The following is a 19,492-nucleotide window of genomic DNA, read 5'->3' on the forward strand; positions in this document are numbered from 1 at the left end:
TGTATTTGCTTTGCATCATATTATGACCCTTTGACACTTTTGCCCTCCAACGTGCACGCAAACCCTGGGTCAAAGGTCAAGGTATTGTTTTCCTCCTGTGAATGTAATGAGCAACACGGTCACCTGTTGGTCTCATTGTTCAACACTGTGTCTTTGGTTCCCATCCTTTCATCCATTTAAAAAGCAGCAGGCGTGTTACCAGGGTACTTCCTGCATCTTCACTAACAAATACACCACGGCCCACATCCGCAACACACAAGCATAGAGTACAGTGCGTACACATATAAATAAACACATACAAATTCTCCTCTGGGGGGTGCCCAAAAGTTTCCGGTCCGGAAAGTCAGACACAGAAACTCAGGAAACAATTGGGTGTCAGAGAGGTCCTTGGGCCCGTTTCAGTCACATTTCCCCATCCTGGTTTGTGAGTTACAGAGCTGTTGTTGCCTCTGCTGATTTGCAAGCCACAGAAAAAACTCTCCATCTGGTTCCCCTTCTTCCCTTGTTGACAAGCAAGTGAATTGGCATCACTGTGTCCCCCCCCGAATAGACGTGGCTTTGGATTCATCTGGACCTCTTCAGTTTCACTGCAAATCTCGAAGAACTTTGAGGTTTGTTTTGTCCCGGGCCATTTTCATCTATATTAGCCACCTAGGAAAACTGTTCAATTATGTGCAATGCCATCTAATTCCTCAACGGATAACCTGTAAAGTCAAATTAAACTCCCAATATGTGTTAAAATCCGTCAAGAAAGTGTATTTTATATACAGCACTAACATTATTTAACCGTCGGAAAGGACTTTGGGGTGTAATCTCTTCACAGATACACTCTATTCCTGTGAAACAAACTTTGGAGAAAGTACCATCGTGTGAAAACTCGAGCCGGATTTAAAGACTTCTAGTGTAGTGCTTAAGAAGTCAAGTACTTCTCTATGTGCTTTAAAGGATTAAGGGGTTAATAATTCTTCAACTCTCCCTGAATATTATTGGCCTCTTTAATTTATGAGGGGCTGTGGGGAACTTTAACTGGGACCCATCCTTCTATTTTTCAAAGCACTCATCTTGCTTACGGTGACAGGTGAGCTGGAGCCGATTCCAGCTCACATCTGGGACTGGTTACATCAAGGCACATAAAACACACACACACACACACACACGCGCACACCCCCCCCCCCCCGCACACCCCCACACACACACCCGTGCACGCACACACATTTATTCAAACATGTGGACAATTCCAAGTCTGCAGGTTAGCCTGACATGCATGCTTTTGGAAAATAAATAAATCAAACTACTGTAAATATTTTTGGTCTTTCCTCTAATGACACGCAGATGTGTTACCGTCTACCATCATTTCTTGCCATACAACATATCTGTGAAATATTTCAATAGCTTATCAAATCAAGGTTTCATTTTCTACCATTTTTTAATCCACCATAGGTTACACAGCTTTTTAATACTTGTTTCAAAATGTTTGAAATTATATTAACCATAATCAACATGTTGCTGTGGAACGGTCATAAGACAATATAACTTTCAAAGCTGACCACAATCTTTCGTGGCATTGGTTGGCATCCAAGATTGAATTTTAAAAAAAGGATATTCATCCCAAAGGATATAACGCAAGGAAATTTACTTGTTTCATGCTCAAACTGCCACCATCATAAAACCTTTATTAATGGTGCAGACAATATTAATTACAAAATATTATTTAAAATGGTACTGTCTTGCAAGTACAAATAGCATTTAATCAGGTTAAAATGAAACACTTTTAAGGTGAAATAATTAAAGACTATTTAAAACTACATGAAGGCACCTGACAAACATTAGAGAGAGAAGAGGGAAGTGTTTACAGAGTGATACTCAACACAACTGTATTCAGATATTAATAATATGTGCAAATACACCCGTGTCTGGTAAATTCCCCCAAAAGTGGTGTACTAACTTTGAACTATAGCTTCATGACGAAAACAAGACATTATTTACATATTGTGTTTTATTTAGCTCGGTCATCCGTGTAGCCTATAAATTATTTTCTTTTGGGGGGGGGAGTACAACACTTTTATTTCAAACTTTTATTGAACGTTTCATTTTACGGCAGGTGAAACCCACGAATATGTACAATCATTAATAATGTCCAAAAACGAATTTAGCTAACTTCATTATTTGCTAGCCAATTGTGGCTCTTACTAAACACACGTCACAATTTACCAACTGTCTTTTAACCCCTTTGAAAAGATGATTTTCAAGCCTGCATAATCTTTCTCCCTCTTTCTTTTTTTTTGGTTTTGCGCCCCTGAGGACTTTCTTTATTGCTTCTCCATTCATACATTGGAATCGAAACACTGGCCCCGCGCGCACTGGACTCTGTCTGGTACTGTGAGCGCGGCGCGCAGGAGGGGGCGGGGCGCCGGTGACAGTCACGAAGCAGAGGGGCGCCTATCAGTGACGTACCTCTATTAGTATGGATTATTAGATCAAACCTTTACCACACCCGTGAACAAACAGCTGTTTAATACATAAAATGGCCACTCAAAAATTATTTTCCTCCCATCACTTTGGCGCCTCCTATAGCGCGGCGCCCCTATGCGCCATACACGCTTTTTGCGCCACTGTCTGCGTCTGTCACCGTGGGCAACCACTTAGAGTCCAAGCTGTGTGTGAAAGTAAGTCTGATTCTATCAAGTCAGAACTTCTCTGCCTCACACACCTTCAGGCTCTTTCACTGCTCGAGAGGTGACATTCCACATCCCGAGAGCCAACTTTTGGATCTGAGCATTTGTCCCCGTCTTGGGCCCCCGCCCATCTCTCTATGAGCCCGACCCCTTTGGCCCCTCCCACAGGTGTCCATTAGAAGATACCTAGATACGGAAAAGGATTAGGGCCATGAATGAGAAAAAAAAAAGATTGGAAGGATTCTGACTTTAATCTCAGAATTCTGACTTTAATCTCAGAATTCTCACTTTATTCTCAGAATTCTGACTTTAAAGTGAGAATTCTGAGATTAAAGTCGGAATTCTCACTTTAAAGTCAGAATTCTGAGAATAAAGTGAGAATTCTGAGATTAAAGTCAGAATCCTTCCAATCTTTTTTTTTTCTCATTCATGGCCCTAATCCTCTTCCGTACCTAGATATATAAAGTTAAATAAATTTTAAAAAATGTTGAAGCATGCTTTTATTTTATTTCTTATTTCACAACACCTAATGCGCCACATTTTCCACCTCAGTAGCTCGTTAGTGCCTGCATGCAGCAATGAGGAAATGATACTTCCGTCTGCTTTTCTGTCCACAACTCTGCCTTCTCGTGAATGCCTTCTATTTTGTGTTGTGGTTTGACCTGAGGTTTTCCGAAGGTTAATTTCGTTGCCAGTTTGACTTCCAAGTTTTATTTAACTTTTGGAATATGTTTTGACCCTGCGATTGGCTGGCAACGAGTTCAGGGTGTACAGGGTTTAACCCTCAAAACTGCCCGATGACAGTTGGGATTGGCTCCAGCACCCCCGTGACCCTTGTGAGGAAAAGCGGAACAGATAATGGGTGGATGAATGTTTTGAACTTTCAATTGTACCACCTTTTGGCGTTCAACTGTCGTTGTGCCATTGTGCTATATAATACTTTGATTGTTCATGAGTTGAGGAGAATGTAACAAGCCACACTTTCTTAAATGTTTCTTGACGCCGTATCCTCATCTGATAATCTCGTGTTTTTAGAAGTTTCCAGCCGTACAGACTCATCACTGCTTACATTGTGGTGAAGATTGTTAGGTTTAAAATTGTGTGAAATCAAAGGCATAAGACTTTTTGATCATTGTTTATCTTGTATAATTTGAAAAATGAGCATGTCGAGAAAACAATGACGCAAGTTGTACGTAATAGCGGGTAACATTGTTTCTGAAATTGTTCTAACCATCCATTCATGTTCTATGCCATTTTTTTTTTTTGGACATGAGGCAGGATACTAGTTAAAAAAAAAACTAGCAACATAACTCAAACAAAAATTGATTCAGTGAAAAAAATAAACAAATAACGAGAGTGCAAAATAACGAAATATATATATATATCTAAACTATAATGACAAATCCAAAATCTATTCAAACCCTCCTTTTTGCCAGTCAATTGCAGGATACAGAGAAAAACAAAAATAATCATATTTTTGCGATGCGCAGTGAGACTGCGTGAACCCACACATGCACAGGAAAAGGTGAACTCCACACAGGATGGGCCTGTGTCGAGATTCAAACTAACCACTGTTGCTGTGAATAGTCCCTTTGATAGAGAGTCGCTTAGACGAAGCAGAGCAAAGATGGCAATTTTGGGGAAAATTTGGTTATTGGTTGAAGACACTTAAAGGTACAATATTTCTGTCATGTCTCCATTTAAGTGATACTGCCACGGCTACCATGCATCCTTGAGGTTTATTACTAAATGTAAAGCTCTGTCTCACGATTGTGAGATGTGGCCTGCATTTTTATTGCTGGCAGTCAGTTTTACTGTTGGCAGTCAATTAAATTTCAAGTGTGAACTTGAAATAATGGAAATAGGATGACTTTTAAAAGTTTATTTTGTGTCATTGCATATATCACATAGGTCATGATTATTGAGAACTGTCTGTTAAGCAAAGAAAAAGTTGATTTTTCGCCTCTGGAAACAGCCAATTTAGTTCCCCATACAAGTACTCTGAATATTCAGGATTTCTGTTAACATATAAATCTGAATTCATTCGTGATATTGATTCAACAAAAATGATCTCAGTTTTGAGTGTAAAAGATCCGTTCTCCCTATTGTCCCGTAACTAACTAGCAACTAGTCTCTCGTTTTGCCCCTTGTCAGCTGGTGAAGGATCTAGCGCCATGTGACTCTGAACAGCATAAGTGATGTATGGATGAATACGTACGCTCCACTTTATTCATTTATAATATTCAAATTAACATAAATAAAAGTCATATAGACTACTGAATACAGTGATTGTTTTGTTTTATAACTTTGTTCTATCTTCTTCAATCGACAGATCTGTCATTAAACAGTGATTGCAAAACTGCAGTTGGTCCAGCGTGCAGCTCTGCTCGACACACAGTTATTATGAACCGTATGAGTAAAAACGTGACACGGAGGCAAACCATAAATCTGCCAGGATGAAAGTGCATCATAGTGATTCATTGTGAGCAATGTTGCCTGCAGAAGGGAATCCACCGCACAAGAGAAAGGGCCAGCCTAACAGGCTTTTGAAAAGAAATGAATTCTTTGTTGAAAATCAAAAATGTTTACATAACTGGCATTTAATGGAAGTGAAATACAAAAGAAAGAGCCATCTTTTAACAAATGTTTATTTTTACATGAAATATATAGTTTAGTTTGGAATTCATATACAAACAATAATTTAATCATAAAAAAAGGCAACTAACACATTAACAGTGGAGTTTTTACACAATGGAGCAACATTAAGATAAAAATGCAGGACAATGGGTTTAACCGGTTAATTATCTCCGGACATATTCGACAAGTACCAGGACTGCAAAACATGACAATGACAGAAATGTTCATCAAATGTGACCAAATACCAAAAATGGTGGGGGCCAAAGTAGAAATGTATAAAAACACCCAGTGTGAAACATACTCAAATGTAAGCATTGTTTCTTTATTTCCTCTGCTTTGCAGTGGATTTAAGGCATGAAAGGCCATGAAAATGTCTTCTGTTACCCAATATTTACAAACTAGTAACTGACTCGGATTTCCAAGTTCACAACAGCCCTGTGTGACACAGCATTCGTTGGCATCTTCCCATTCGAAGTAACACTCACGTTTTTGTGTTCAAGATCATGTGCAAAGAGCAGGTGAGAATATAAAGGCATTGGACGGGACATTGTGACACACGCACGCATACACACACACACCCCCACACACACACGCACCCCCACACACAAGTACGTCATTAGAGGATCGATCTGCGATATGTTAACCTAGCTGGCCGTCATTTGCAGTACTACAGTCATCTGTGTCAGTGCGAGCCCCCAAAAGCAAACAAGTAGCAAGGCCATGCACTCAGCTGAGGTGTTTGTGGCTGCCGATGGGCTTTCAGACAATATTTAACTGACAAATAGAATGCAGTAGAGGGGAGTGCTGCAGGCAAAAAGTCAATACATTGCTAATACTTTTCCAACATATTTCCACCTCAACGGGCCACTTCATTCAACAGCAGCACAGTACAATAACGTAAAAATAGTTGGATATTATTATTAAATGGGAGGAAGCTTTGTCGTATCACTTGGGGTGATCGTCACAACTACAGAATTGACATAAAGCAGCCTTCTTCTGCTCACAAAGGTTCTTTTTCCTATTCATCTTCACAATACGTGGCAATAACTCACTTACGGAGCGTTGCCGAAGTCAGATCCGTACAGTCAAAACAAAATACAATTTCAGATAGCTATTCATCAAGGACTTCAAAAAAAAAAAGATACAACACAGAACAGAAAGGGGTTGGCTCAGGTTAAGAAAAAAAATTATCTGCATTTAGAATGGACTTTGGTCCGTGCTCATTTGATGGAATTGTGCAAGAGACACAAACACCCACGTAGCTACAGACTACTACCATGTCCACCATTTCAAATATTTTGAAAACACCAATATGGCGTATGTGACAACATATAGATCATTTATAACAGTTATGTTTAGAACGGAAGCACTCAAGAAAAAACTTTCAATGTGTGCATGATTTGAATACACAATACCTGCCGCATCTTTCCTACACGTCTACAAAAGGTAGCTAGAACGGATGAAGTATCAAATCAATGTTGATTGAAGACGTTTAATGTGTTGAGGTCCCAAACGAGAGGGACGTTAATTCATTCGAAGAAAGAACATTCATTTTATCCTTTTCCAAACCCAACAGTGCAATGGGATTACCAGTCACATTAGAAAAGCTCCAAAAGCATCACCGTTCACAACAGAGGCAGCGTTGGCGGTGTGCACAGCAACTAAGGTTCCGTATTGTCCTCCTTTACATATTCCTCTACAAGAGTCTCATAAGAGTGGCTGTGTTCTGAAGCATCACTGGCAAAAACTGAGCCGTCCGACTCAGAACTCCGCTCGTCCTTGGAGACAGTTTCAATGTTTTCATCACACGTTGTTATGGATAGTTTTGCTTTAGAATCATCCTCCTCTTCCTCCAGATTATTGCCAAGAAAGTTTTCTTCATCAATGAAAGTAATGTTTGCATTTTGGAACATAAGAGTATGGTATTCTTTTGAATCCCACGTCCTTCGAGCAGTTCTCCCGCAATCTCCCGCACCCCCGCTCTCCTGATCCACGTCTTTGTCGAGCTGATTTTCATATACTTGGTCCCTGTCAAGTTCTACCTCTCTGTCACCATGATCCTCTGTTAGCAGCAATCCATTGTCGGAGCCCAGGAGGTAGTTTTTGGATTTGGAAAAGGCAACTGTGACACGGTCACTAAAGCTGTATCTTCTCTTCTGGCGCGGTGAACGGTCTAAACTGAGGATAGTGTGGCCATTAAACTTGGGAGCATCACTGCAGCTCTTGGAGTGAGCCATGTCTTTTGCTTTGGCTTTTTTAATGCCGTTCCCCGTGTCGGCGTCGAGTCTCTGGGCGCTTTTAGTACCAATCTGCTTGATCAGGTCGTTGTAGCCTTCCTGCTTCTTGGACAGGAAGCTGAAGATGTTGACATCATTGGGAGTGGGCGGCAGACGAAGTGCGGCTTTGTGAGACTCTTTATAATGACGAAGCTCATCGAGGGATAGTTTGCGTAGCTTGCGTCGTTTCTTTAGCGCTTTGTGAGCCTCGATCACCATCCGGACTTTCCAGTTGAAGAATAAAGAAAGCCAAGCCAGACCCAGATAAATCCAAACTTCCACAAAGTAACGATATAGCGTGGGGTAGTCTTTGGTGGGCTCAACACCTGAAAGAACATTGAAAAAAAAAAAAGTTCAATAAACTTATTAAAATAAAACAGGACTAATGAAACTGGGAACAATGGGCCTAATTGGTTGCTCTCTCATAGTGTAAAGATATTCTATCGTTACTCTCTGATAATATGCATGTCTCCACTTTCCATTACATTTTCTACACAACTTGTCTTTAAGGGATGCGTCTATCCATGCAGATACACTGTTATTACACTGTTATTACACTGATTTAGCACAACAAAGCAAAGCTGCACTTCTTATATTATGAGTTATTGTTTGAAATGTTGAAACAGACTTGTATTATGTGAAGACGTGAAATTGCAATAAAGGATTCTTAAGATGAGTGGATACTTAGCCAATTACCTCCCTCAACTTGTCATTGTGCTGACAAGGTAGAATGACAAAGCATTACACAAAAGGGGATGAATAGTTATTGTGTTATCAGTGTTGTTTTCACTCCAAATAAATGTGAGAAGGCTTGTGGTTTGTGGAGGAATGTCTGAAATGGTAATTTCTGCCCAGGAATGGATGAGCTTTTGAGGTTTGTCATGTTTTAATAGTACTTGCTAGAGAGCACATATCTTCTGTTAAAAGGCCTAAATCATTTTAAAGTGGCTTTCGAACATTATCATCAGGCAGCAGCGATATATTGTTTTATCCCGGTATTTCTAATTCCTCGGTTAACAGCAAATCAGAGTATATTCCCACAAACATACCTGCTACCAAGTCACCAAATCCAATTGTAGTTAAGGTGACAAATGAGAAGTACAAGCCTTCAATATATGTCCAACCCTCCTGGGACATAAACACAAAAGGTGGAAGGACTAAATGAATCAGCAACCCCCAGAGAAGAAAAATAGCTGTGCAGGTAAATTGAGCCTTTCTCTGGAATAGAAACAACAAAACATGTGGTCAGGTGAGGTTTTGCAATGGAGATGTACAGCCTTTTGCACTGACATAATAATAAAGCAAATATGAAGTTACCAGTGAAAATCCTTTCTTGGTGAGAAAATGACCAAAGTGCTTCGCTCGTCCACCAAAGAACTTTCCAAGTTCGCTGATCCAGGTGAGACACAAAGGAACCCCAAAGAGTCCATAGAAGATGCAAAATACACGCCCCACGGCTGTTTTGGGAGCAATGTTTCCATATCCTTAAAAATAAAGAGCAAATATTGTGGAATCAAATACCTCGAAACCATTAGACTCAACTTGACTGACAGTCAGAAGTCATTTTCTCAAGAACATCTTGGGACAAATAACTTTCTGCAACGTAGCCAGTAAAAGTAGTTACCTATAGTAGTTATAACCGTGGCAGCAAAGATGACAGCATTTGGCCAGTTCCAGTTGTTGAAAGTCTTGTTGCCTGTTATAGTGACTCCTTGACCAGCAGCATCAGAAACAATCTAGAGACAAAAATGATGTCAAATTAAAATCAGACATGAGGTCTAACATTACTTTGAAATAATACAACAATCAATTTGGTACGCCGAAAACTTTGTACTTTGTGTGTGAAAGTTCATTTTCTCCATTGCATACTTCCTGTCGAAAATGTTGATGTCGCCGAGTCACTGCAGATAAGATGAATTGATGCTACGGCCCATTTAGTTTCAAATTATCGTTCTAACCAGTGCTTACAAAAAGGAAGGAGAGTGCAACGTCCCTTATTAGCATTGCGATCTTAAATTATGCTGGAGTTAGGCATGCTTTGAATTCAAATGTTTATTTTTCTCCCACCAACTGATAACGACAAGGGATTGTTGGAAGGGCAATGTGTTCATTGTTTTGCTTATTCTTAGTCATCAACACCCAAAATTATACGCACAGGTGTGCTGTTATCGTGATCGCTGAAATTGTGGCTCTGAGTGATTTTTCAACGGAACTCGTTTGGAAAGGCGACATCAGGATGGCCGCAATGACCAAACTGCAGAGAGAATTGGCCAGAAAAATCATTCCAAGAGCACCAAAAGGGTGACAAAGTATCTGGTAAATTGCATTTATTAGACTGCAGGCCGATAGGTCGAAGGGGAAAACTTGCAGTTTGAAGTTCTGATTTGAAATATACCTTTTGTGACGCCAATCCTTGAACTCTTCTAACACACCTCATGTGACTATTTGCCAACTAAGCATAATTTGAAGACATCCCTCACCTTCTTTCAGTGGGAAGGGCATGAATAGTATGTATTCATTTTATCTGCCAGATAATAAAGTGCTGAATTTCATGAAAGACAAAACGCCGATTCACAGGAATATGATAGGGGCAGAGTACAACCGTTCAAATATAGAAGACAGAGGTCAAAATGCACTCAAGAGTCATAAAACTCTTCCCATGCATCTCTAAATTGAGGAATCTTGATCATCTCCTTCATCAGAAGGGTTTAAGGATGCTAGTGCTCAACCAATGAATCCAATGATTGACCATTGTCAAGTTGTCAAACTTGTCCAAGACATTTTCACAGAGCTGATTGCTAGAAGAACTGAATCGCCAAGCAGGATCAGGGCCCGAGGCTGTGAAAAATGTATTCGCAAATGTGGCCAATTTTTTGGGGGGTAAAAAAAAAAAAATGTAATCTGATCACATTAGCGTCTGTACATGTTTTTTTTTTTTTTAAGAAGTGGTTGAAAGTAACTCTCTATTTACTGCTTTAGCCTCTCTCCTGCTTCTGTTCCCTCTCCCGTTGCAACAAGAGAGAGCCACCTCCCTTTGACATGCGTCTGCGTGTGTCATCCTCCAAACAAACAACACATCGCTGGCGGTCGCACTGCAGAGACGACTGTACTTATGACACTCCTTCTCTATGCTCATTAAAGTCAACTCAAGATTGATCTTTTTGCTTTCAACTGCTCCTAAAACAGCCAAACACCTCTACGCATACAAACGTCTGCATTTCTGTCTTCGGGCAGCCTAGCCTGCCCTCACACATGGAAGAAAAGTCGTTATTTCCACTCCGCATATGATGCTAATTGTTTATAAATTTTTGTATTATGAGTAAACATCGACAAATATACAAATTATGAGCATGAATTAAAGCTATGTCAAACAATTAGCGCTCCACATTATTGCTTTTTCTTCTGGAAGCCCTGTATGTCATGAGGTGATTAAGATACAAATCAAATGACTCACAGGCAGTGGTAACATAAAACTGAACACTGATATAGTTCATAAAGCTCTACACTGATGACTGAAAATGAAAAGAAAAGTGTTGCTGGAGGTATTGTGATGTTCAATTTAACTGAGTATTTTGCTTTGAAAATGCTGTTAACTGTACCCAGGCTAAAATTGTAAAGAAAGGATTCCTTGATACTATTAGAGAAGTGAAACTGTCGCCAAATTGCAGGCTTAGCAGTCGGCCGCTGCCATTCTGATAACCAAAGAACTGTAAAAACCACAATGGCAAACTTTAACTGTTATCTGGCCGCTGGCAGCCGAGCGCACCGAGGTATTTTTCCACTTTAAGCCTTCGAGCATGACGCAGCCAAGGAGCAACAGCTGCCCGTAGGCAAGATCAACAAGGTCACAAGCAATGAAGTCACTCATGTCGCTCTCATAGAAATTTTGTATTGATTTCATGTTCAGAAGTTGGTGGATGGCAAACATCATTCAGGACGAGCAATGGTAGCGGTTCAACTGTTTGTGCTCGTAAAAATCTTGCCTTGACTCAAACACGAGATCTAGACAATCTAAATGGTTGTATTTCTTAACGAAACCTTTGCTGCTGAACGTAAAATAATAAATAAGCAGGCAAGGCAATTTTATACCACCGCTGTGTTTCTACAGAGTCTGAAAAATGGAGTAGGCAGTAAAACTCCCCAAAAGGCAGAACATACTCATGTATGCCATAAACACATTTGCGAGTGGCTGCTTCAAAGTTCCTTGTTAAATTTCACGAGATTGACAAATTTGGTCAATTAGCACCAAATGCACAGCTGCTGTTCTTCCTTGTTAATCCTTTGTTGAGTTGATTAACATTTGTGGGTTGCGGATTCGTCATAGTGGGGGTTGCGGCCAGCTAGTAAAAAATTACAGGTGGTCCATTTGTACTGACGTACAATTGACTCATTTCCAATTGATTATTTACTACAGATCATTCCAGTGTTCGTGATGACGCATTCCAATCATGTACAAATTTGTAAGAGCAAAACGCCAACGTAAACTGAGGACCCATACATGTACAGTGAAATATGTGACGTCTATCCCAGGTCGAACTTTTGTCAATCGTCATATTTTCTTTCACATACATGCAGTTGTCATGGAAATCTACAGTTTCGTAATGCGTTGCTCTGAAAGGCCTTGGAATATGTAAGCATAGAGTATAATTGTTTAAAAATATCTTATACATTGTTTCAAAGGCTATTTTTTTTAAACAAATTTTCTTTATTGCTGTTCACATTTATAAAACATAGCAACAATAAGAAAATGCGAGCCCCAGGGTGAGAATAGTAGAGAAGCCCATATTTAAAAACTGAAACCAGCATGGCTGTTGATGGGCTCCGCTCGCTTGAAAACTGAAAGATGACCAGCAACAGCTGTGCTATAATCCCTCAATGTGGTTGTGCATCTTCGCAATGCCGGCAGAGCTCATCAGATTGCGGATGGATGGAGGCTTTGGTTGGCGCTGGTGTCGGGGCGGATACATTTTTACGTCTCCAAAAACTCAAACACAGGACCTCCTAAGCCCACGCGCGCACACAAAAGCAGACCCATTATAACAGGTATGCATACACACAGTCACACGAAACAATAACTGTTATTAAACAGGTGTCACACGGTGGTCTCACACACGCACATTTATCATTTATACAAACTATTGAGCGTTGCTCATGGCGGGCATTGGCTAATTTAGCTTTTAATTTAGGACTGTTGATCAGCCGCAGGGCATTTTAATTTTTTTTTTTTTACAAAGCATAAGCAATGGCGGCGTTCTCTCACTTTTATGTGCATTTTCGGGTCACTTTCCTTAAACTGGGCCTTATTATTTTATGGAGAATTGTGTACCTGTGGTCTAAAAACTTATTTCTCAGAATGGAAAATGGATCCTCGCATATCGCCACGGACGTGCCAAATGCTAGGCTAACTATGCTAACTATGCCAATGCAAAAGCTAAGACAGTGACATGAAATGTCCAGCTCAAAAACACAATTATAAAACAATCTGATGAAAAACACGGAGCACGCTGAGTGTGCTTTCTTATGCAGTGTGACAATGTATCTTTTCATCGAACTGCTTTATTGCATGCCATTCGTAATTCCAAACTAGGGTTGCAACCAGAGATGGGCATCAAGTCCCGGTGCTAGACTGGCGCACGGTGCTGAATTTTTAAAAAACTGCAGTCTCAACAAGCTCCACCTTTAAAGGGGAAGTCACCCCCCAAATTACGTGTCCAATCAAGCCACCATGCATGTTTGTAGAATGTGGGAGGAAAATGTAGTACCCGAAGAAAATCCATGCAGGCACTGGGAGAACATGCAAACTACACACTGGAAGGCCGGAGCCGGAATCGAACCCTGCACCCCTGAACTGTGAGGCCATCATGGCAACCAGTTGTCCACCGTACCGCTCGTTAAGAGTAGTATCGAGAAAATCTTTCTATTCCCATCCGTAGCTGCAGCTATCAAATATTTTGGTATTTGGAGATCCTAAATTCTATTGAAAAATTGTGTATTTGGATAAAAAAAATAAATCTTTGTTAAAGCAAAATTACGAATACAGAAGAAAAAAAACAAATTTCCACTTAATAATGAGCGACCAACTGGTTTTTATATTTAGAAGTTAATTAATTTCCCAGCACCCTTTTTCCTCTCTAGAATCATTCGGGCGATTTCAGAGAAATCTCACTCAAGAGATTTTGGTCTTGTGAAGTAGTGATTTTGCCAGTTGAAACACACTCACGTCAGCCTGCGATCAGTAAGAACGCCAACTGTGTCAGGCTGTCAACAAAGCATAAAAAATGTGCAATTGAGTCAATTATGTGTTAAACTGCCTTTAAAAAGTAAGTAAAGTAACTTTCGCCAGCCTACACTTGAACGGGACGAGTCAAGTCAGCTGCGAGGCTGCGACACGCTTGCGGGAACAACGTCAAAATTAAGGCGTTGATTTCCATATATTATTTGTTAAGGTGAAGTTTATTTTGATGCCCTCTGACCTCATTGTCGGCGCATTACTCTTATGCATACCATGGGCACCTGTTGCTGCAGTTGCAGCTTGACTTCTTCCTGTGCACATGTAGATAAGTGGGTACTTGAGGCAGGGAAAAAAAAAAAGTCAAGGTACCAGATTACTTGAGGACTCGTTCAAGGCCTACTCTAGACTTTGAATTTGGGGGCTGTTATTTTAACACTGGTTTGTGTATTCTGGCACGTGCAGCTGTTGGTGAAGAGACCCAAATGGTACGAGAATTTACAGTGCTTTGAGCGGTGTCACTTTTTTTGGGTGCGCTCCAGGGTTTGGAACAACAGTGCCAGGTTTTAGTTGCCGAAACCACAAGCGACGAGAACGAGCAACTATCATTTCCGCAATACTTCTCAATAAAATGTCTGTTTTCTGAGGAAGAGAAATGCATGAAGAAAATTAAGGTCAAATCATAGATTGTGTTAGAAGCAACTAATGCATGAAAAGGGAGAGAATGTTATTGAAGGTCACGTTTTGCTATTTCAAGCCACAACGCTTAAACTGCACCGTAGGCACATGACAAAGTGAGCTCGTACGGAAAACAGTGTGCTACTTCATTCACTGTAACTGTTTGACTAAAATGAGACAGAAGCTTTCATAAACACATCAAGTGTTTGCAGACTTTACTTGGCCTTGTAAACGTGATTAGCCAGTCATGTGTGACTGGACTCTACACGCACTTTTAAGGTCAGGTTGTAAAGGGTGGAAAATGTCGAAAGGTTTAAAAATCATTATTATAGGTGACTCATTAAAGTTTGGTAGGAGAGTCTTAATCATTTCTTATGCCACAAACATGTGCTCAATTGTCTTTCAATATAGTTCTCAAGCTATCTCTGTGACAATGAACTACCCATTATATCCACCAAGTGCGTCTTCTATGCGGTCATTATATTGTGGATTTCATGATTCGCGCATGACCTTAACAGACACTGGTCCTATTGTTGATGACATTGTTCAGAAGACACTGCATTTGAGTTTGCCGATTGTTTCATAGGAAAAGACATGACATAACTTAGTCACTGTACATTTTTCTTCTGGAAAAACAACAACAACAAAAAAAATTCTAAACATTTGCAAGGTCTGGGAGCTGCGTTGTGCACCTGGCTGCTCATTTCACACAACAAGCAGGATGCTTGCAAAAGGAAGATAACGAACTTTTATGACAGCTTCTTAAGTGCTTACATCGATGGGGTCATAAACAGTAACCACTTTAAGGGACCCCGATGTTAATGGTCAACTAGTAGTTAATAAAGGAAAGGCAAAGTTTCATAAGTAGTGGGGCAGGGGAGGAAACAAGATGAAACCTGAATTTTGATGTCAGGACTTAGACTGGAAACTCTCTGGAAAAAGGGTTATTTTTTCATAGCAACCTCAAAATCCTCATGCGTTTAATATTCGCATTCAATTGAGGCCTTTGTGGCGATTAGACTGTTACTGCAGTGCAGCAAACGGGGGGAGGTTCATGGGTATATCCTTTTCAGTCCCCCCCAAACACAAAAAGCTGTGGCAAAGAAAAAAGGGGGGGATGGGTAAAGTAATAAATCTGCCAAATACTGATGTGGGCCTAAACTGGGGGACACGTTCAGACATGCTTCCCCTCTGTCTCAAAAACTGGAAAAAAAAAGTGAAGCAAAACTAAAACAAAGTTGAAAAAAAAACAACTTTACGTCTTAGTGGAAAAAGGCCCCACACATTGGAGAAACTGAAAGAACCAAGGAAGTGGAACCGTATTGTGAGGAAAAACACCTGTGGAAGAGGAATGCTACACTTTGAATGCTTTCATTGGCGGGAGAGTGTGAAGCCACAAGTCATTGGTTCTTTATTAGCCATGTGGTTCTGACATTGGCAACTTTGGACATTGCAATAGAACACCACGTACTGCTAATTTTTAAAGCTGAGATTACGCGGGGCAACTTCCTTTACGCGCCCAAGAAAAATGCTGAGCCATGCATGCTGTGTATGCTTATATACACATACAGACTCGGGTTAACAAGAGCAGATGGACATAAAACAATTATTAGATTGGCACGAACACAAGTGACACATCACAGGCGACATGAACAGTAACCAATTAGGGAAGATTGAAAATGCATGGCTCAGCAGCAGGGTTAATTTATTTCGGTGCCGACTCAAATGAGAAATTTGGATTCAAGCAAACTAAAAAAAAACATGCATTGTCAAAACATTGACATAAACAGGGCAGAATTTAAACACGTCATAGTATTAAACAACTTTTCATGCAATTCTCTTTGTCTGTCTTACTCCTTCAAGTTTTCTGTATTTTATTTTATAATGCTAATGTTTATGGCTACAGCTATTAGTCAATTTATGTTAAGAAGGAATTTGGTGGAAAAAAATGCTTGGATCATCTGTTAAGTGAAAACTGCAGGGTTCATTGCAGATTCTATGCCAATTAGTTAGTGAAAGGACAAGCACTTTTTCTTCATAATATATTCTACATGTCCCCGCTAGTTAAATTGTGATGACTGTTGCGTTTGTCGAATATGAATTAGGCAGCAAAATCTTTAATGCACCCAAGGGCCCCCCCATTTTGCCACTTGCTATTGACTGAAAACGACATCACAGTTGCTCAGAAATCCGATAACCATCAATCTCGGCTCACCTGTTTTCTGGGTTTGGTCATGTGACATTCACAAGATGAGCTATGATTGGTCAGCATCTGAGCCCTGACCAACTGTGATGTCATTTCGCGTTTCATTCCCAATAAGAATTGACACATTTTGGCCCAGATGGTTTGAGGTATAGGCAAACTGAATGTGAGTTTTATTTATTTATTTTTTTCCAAACAAAACTAATTGAATCCGATACACATACACATATCATCGTGGCACATGCAATATGCATATCGCAATGACACGCAATAAATAAATACTCACTACATATGGAATTGTATGATTTTTACTGACTTTGATCAATCAAATGCAACCTTAAATATCCACCATCTTTCAATAAGTGAACAGTAACTACGGGCACGACTAATACTGAATAACTTGTCAAATTAATTTCACCCCATAAAAAATACATTTACTGAGACAATATAAAGTAATTTCATTAGGTATATGTCAATCGCAATATATATGGCCCCCATATTGCATGTTTTCCAATATTATATATATATATATATATATATATATATATATATATACACACACATAGGTGACATTGTGGTGTTGAGATGGGGGGCCCATATCAAACTGTTTGCTTGACCAGCAATTTATTTTGGTATTTTGGGTCCAAGCTTAAGTTAAGCGGACCCTGATCTACATTGTTGTATAATGTCAAAACGCTGGAGCTGCAAAATTAAACCCTGCAGTCACAATAGCAACGACTGCCTTGAACCCCAATATTAACTGACATGACAGCACTTAATTCCTCAGCAGCTTCCCTTCACTAGAAAAGTTCATTCATCTCTCAATGACTGACTTATTATTCATACCTGTAGTATTTTCTCCAAGTCATCTTTCGTCAGACAGGGGTAGTCCTTAAGTATTTTTTCCTTCTGTAGTCTATAGTGCTTTGCGGCCAGCTTCCAATTGGACTCCTCCAGGACTTGAAAAATCGCTGCCCCGATGGACAGGTAGAAAATAATTGCAGAAGTCAACAAGGGGCCTTTATCCACCATAATGGTGTGCAGTGACTAAAAGTGGGGGCGAAGAGGAGGAAAGTAGGGAGGGGGAGGCTGACAGCAGCGGTAATAAGAGTGCAGCTCAAGCAGTCATTGTCGGAGAACGTTGGGAGTTTTCTTGTTCCACGCAAAGTTTATGGAGAGTCGACGCGCGCCACACTTGACAGCATTTGTCCTCGCGACATAGCCAAAGAGGCTAACACGGGTAGCAAAATATTGTCTTCACCAGATAAAGTGCAGCCACTCTGCTATTGTTTCCACGTGCAGCCGGAGAAATAGGGTGAAGCAGGAGTAGGAGTGGAGGACTTTTCACAAGATCCGCCCAGAAAGAGAGGAGGGGAAAAGGATGGTGAGTGACCACGAGGAGGAGTGGGGGTGTCAACTTTGACTTTGTTCTGTGTTCCCTTTTGGCTGCTTTTGACGGCTCTACAGGTGTGCGCCTCGTCGTGAGTGGACGCGCTAAATTGAGCAGTCGGGAAGACACGTGTAATTTTTTTTGGACTGAGTCTGAACAGAGGGGGCAAAAGTAACCGCACTCTTTAAGTAATACTACAGTTGTGTAAACGTCGAAAAAAAGTCAGTTATACTCGATACACGTTTTGATTACTTGACACAATAGGAAAAAAATCTACACAAAGCCCGTTTTTCCTCCTTAAATTGCTTCCACAGTGCGAGTGCTGAAAAGAAAATTACAGGGGCAGCCTAAAACGGTTCCATAAATTATGATGAATCGTCACCATGCGAAATTCACGTGCACATCTCCACTCATGTCCACTTCAATTTTGGAAAATAAATCAATGACCTCAGTATTTTGTATTTTATGGACATTAAGCTTTTTTCTCCTCACCCACTTTATAGAAAAAAAAAAACTTAACACCATTTAGTGTCAGAAAACTACAACCAATCGTCACCAAAATCAGTTTAATCAGAAAACAATGATCAATCTTCACAAAAATGGATGTGGACACCCCTGCCTATGTCAACTTCAACCGTTGCAACTTCATGGACAATATTTTCCCCTCCATAAGCACTCACTACAGCTAAATGCTGTTTAATGAGGAAAATGCTTCATGTGACCAAAATCCAAAACATCAAGGCAATTATTGTCATAAATTCAGAGGTTAAAGAGGGCTGTCGCGATGTCCACATTAATTTTTGTGACCAATGATAGCAGTTTTCCGACACTAAGCATTTTTTGTACAATTACGTTAAGCATTATAAATTGTCCCCGTGTTGAATGTTGTTGTTTTCAACTAAGAGTTTGCTAGTTGGCTTGACTTGTATGCTAATTTTATAAATGGAGTAACAAACCAAAAAATAAAAATAAAAAATAGCTGATAATAACTGAAAAAAAATACACCTTACGTGTTTACTATATTCCGTGTATCTCACAGGGCACAACTCATTGGTCACCAGTTGTTCTTGAAGCCAACAACATCAAACGATTTTCTTGAATAAGGCCAAGGATGAGGAACATCTTTGTTCTCTGAATCTTTTATTGTTATTGCTGGTTCACTTTTTTCCTTTCAAGGCCACGAGATCTCACTCAAAGCTGTCAACCATGGTTGACTTTACTTCTCTCTACGGTATTCATGCCTTATTCCGTATGTTGTCGTCTCATGTGGATGTTGGAAATGTTAAAAAATTATCTTGAAATGAAGTCGAAAATTGTGAGTAAAAGGCCACTGAGAGACCTTTTAAAATAGAATAGTGAGTTAGTGAACATATTGTGGTACGCACAGCTGACTTTTGTGCAGGC

At 40.1% G+C, this 19,492-nt stretch overlaps 1 protein-coding gene across 1 annotated transcript; it reads right to left on the reverse strand.

The window, feature by feature from the left end:
* Positions 1 to 5,305: 5,305 nt before the first annotated feature.
* kcnk5a (potassium channel, subfamily K, member 5a) lies at positions 5,306 to 18,098 on the reverse strand. The gene is made up of 5 exons (XM_088290416.1): positions 17,545 to 18,098; positions 9,213 to 9,324; positions 8,906 to 9,072; positions 8,638 to 8,806; positions 5,306 to 7,914 (listed from the first exon to the last, which is right to left on the reverse strand). Exons 1-5 carry the CDS (start codon positions 17,728 to 17,730, stop codon positions 6,974 to 6,976), a joined length of 1,575 nt encoding a protein of 524 aa, XP_088146542.1. The 5' UTR covers positions 17,731 to 18,098; the 3' UTR covers positions 5,306 to 6,973.
* Between the last annotated feature and the right edge of the window lie 1,394 nt (positions 18,099 to 19,492).

This window comes from Idiotropiscis lumnitzeri, chromosome 1, assembly GCF_059441095.1.
Source record: "Idiotropiscis lumnitzeri isolate Australia: NSW breed Sydney's pygmy pipehorse chromosome 1, RoL_Ilum_1.0, whole genome shotgun sequence".
In the NCBI taxonomy this organism is placed as follows: domain Eukaryota; kingdom Metazoa; phylum Chordata; class Actinopteri; order Syngnathiformes; family Syngnathidae; genus Idiotropiscis; species Idiotropiscis lumnitzeri.

Excerpts from the sequence above, each read along its gene's own strand:
- kcnk5a (XM_088290416.1), bottom strand. The coding sequence starts at position 17,730 with ATGGTGGATAAAGGCCCCTTGTTGACTTCTGCAATTATTTTCTACCTG. Across the intron at positions 9,073-9,212 it reads CACGGTTATAACTACTATAG|GATATGGAAACATTGCTCCC; the intron begins GTAACTACTTTT and ends TTTATTTTTAAG. Across the intron at positions 7,915-8,637 it reads ATTTGGTGACTTGGTAGCAG|GTGTTGAGCCCACCAAAGAC; the intron begins GTATGTTTGTGG and ends ATGTTCTTTCAG.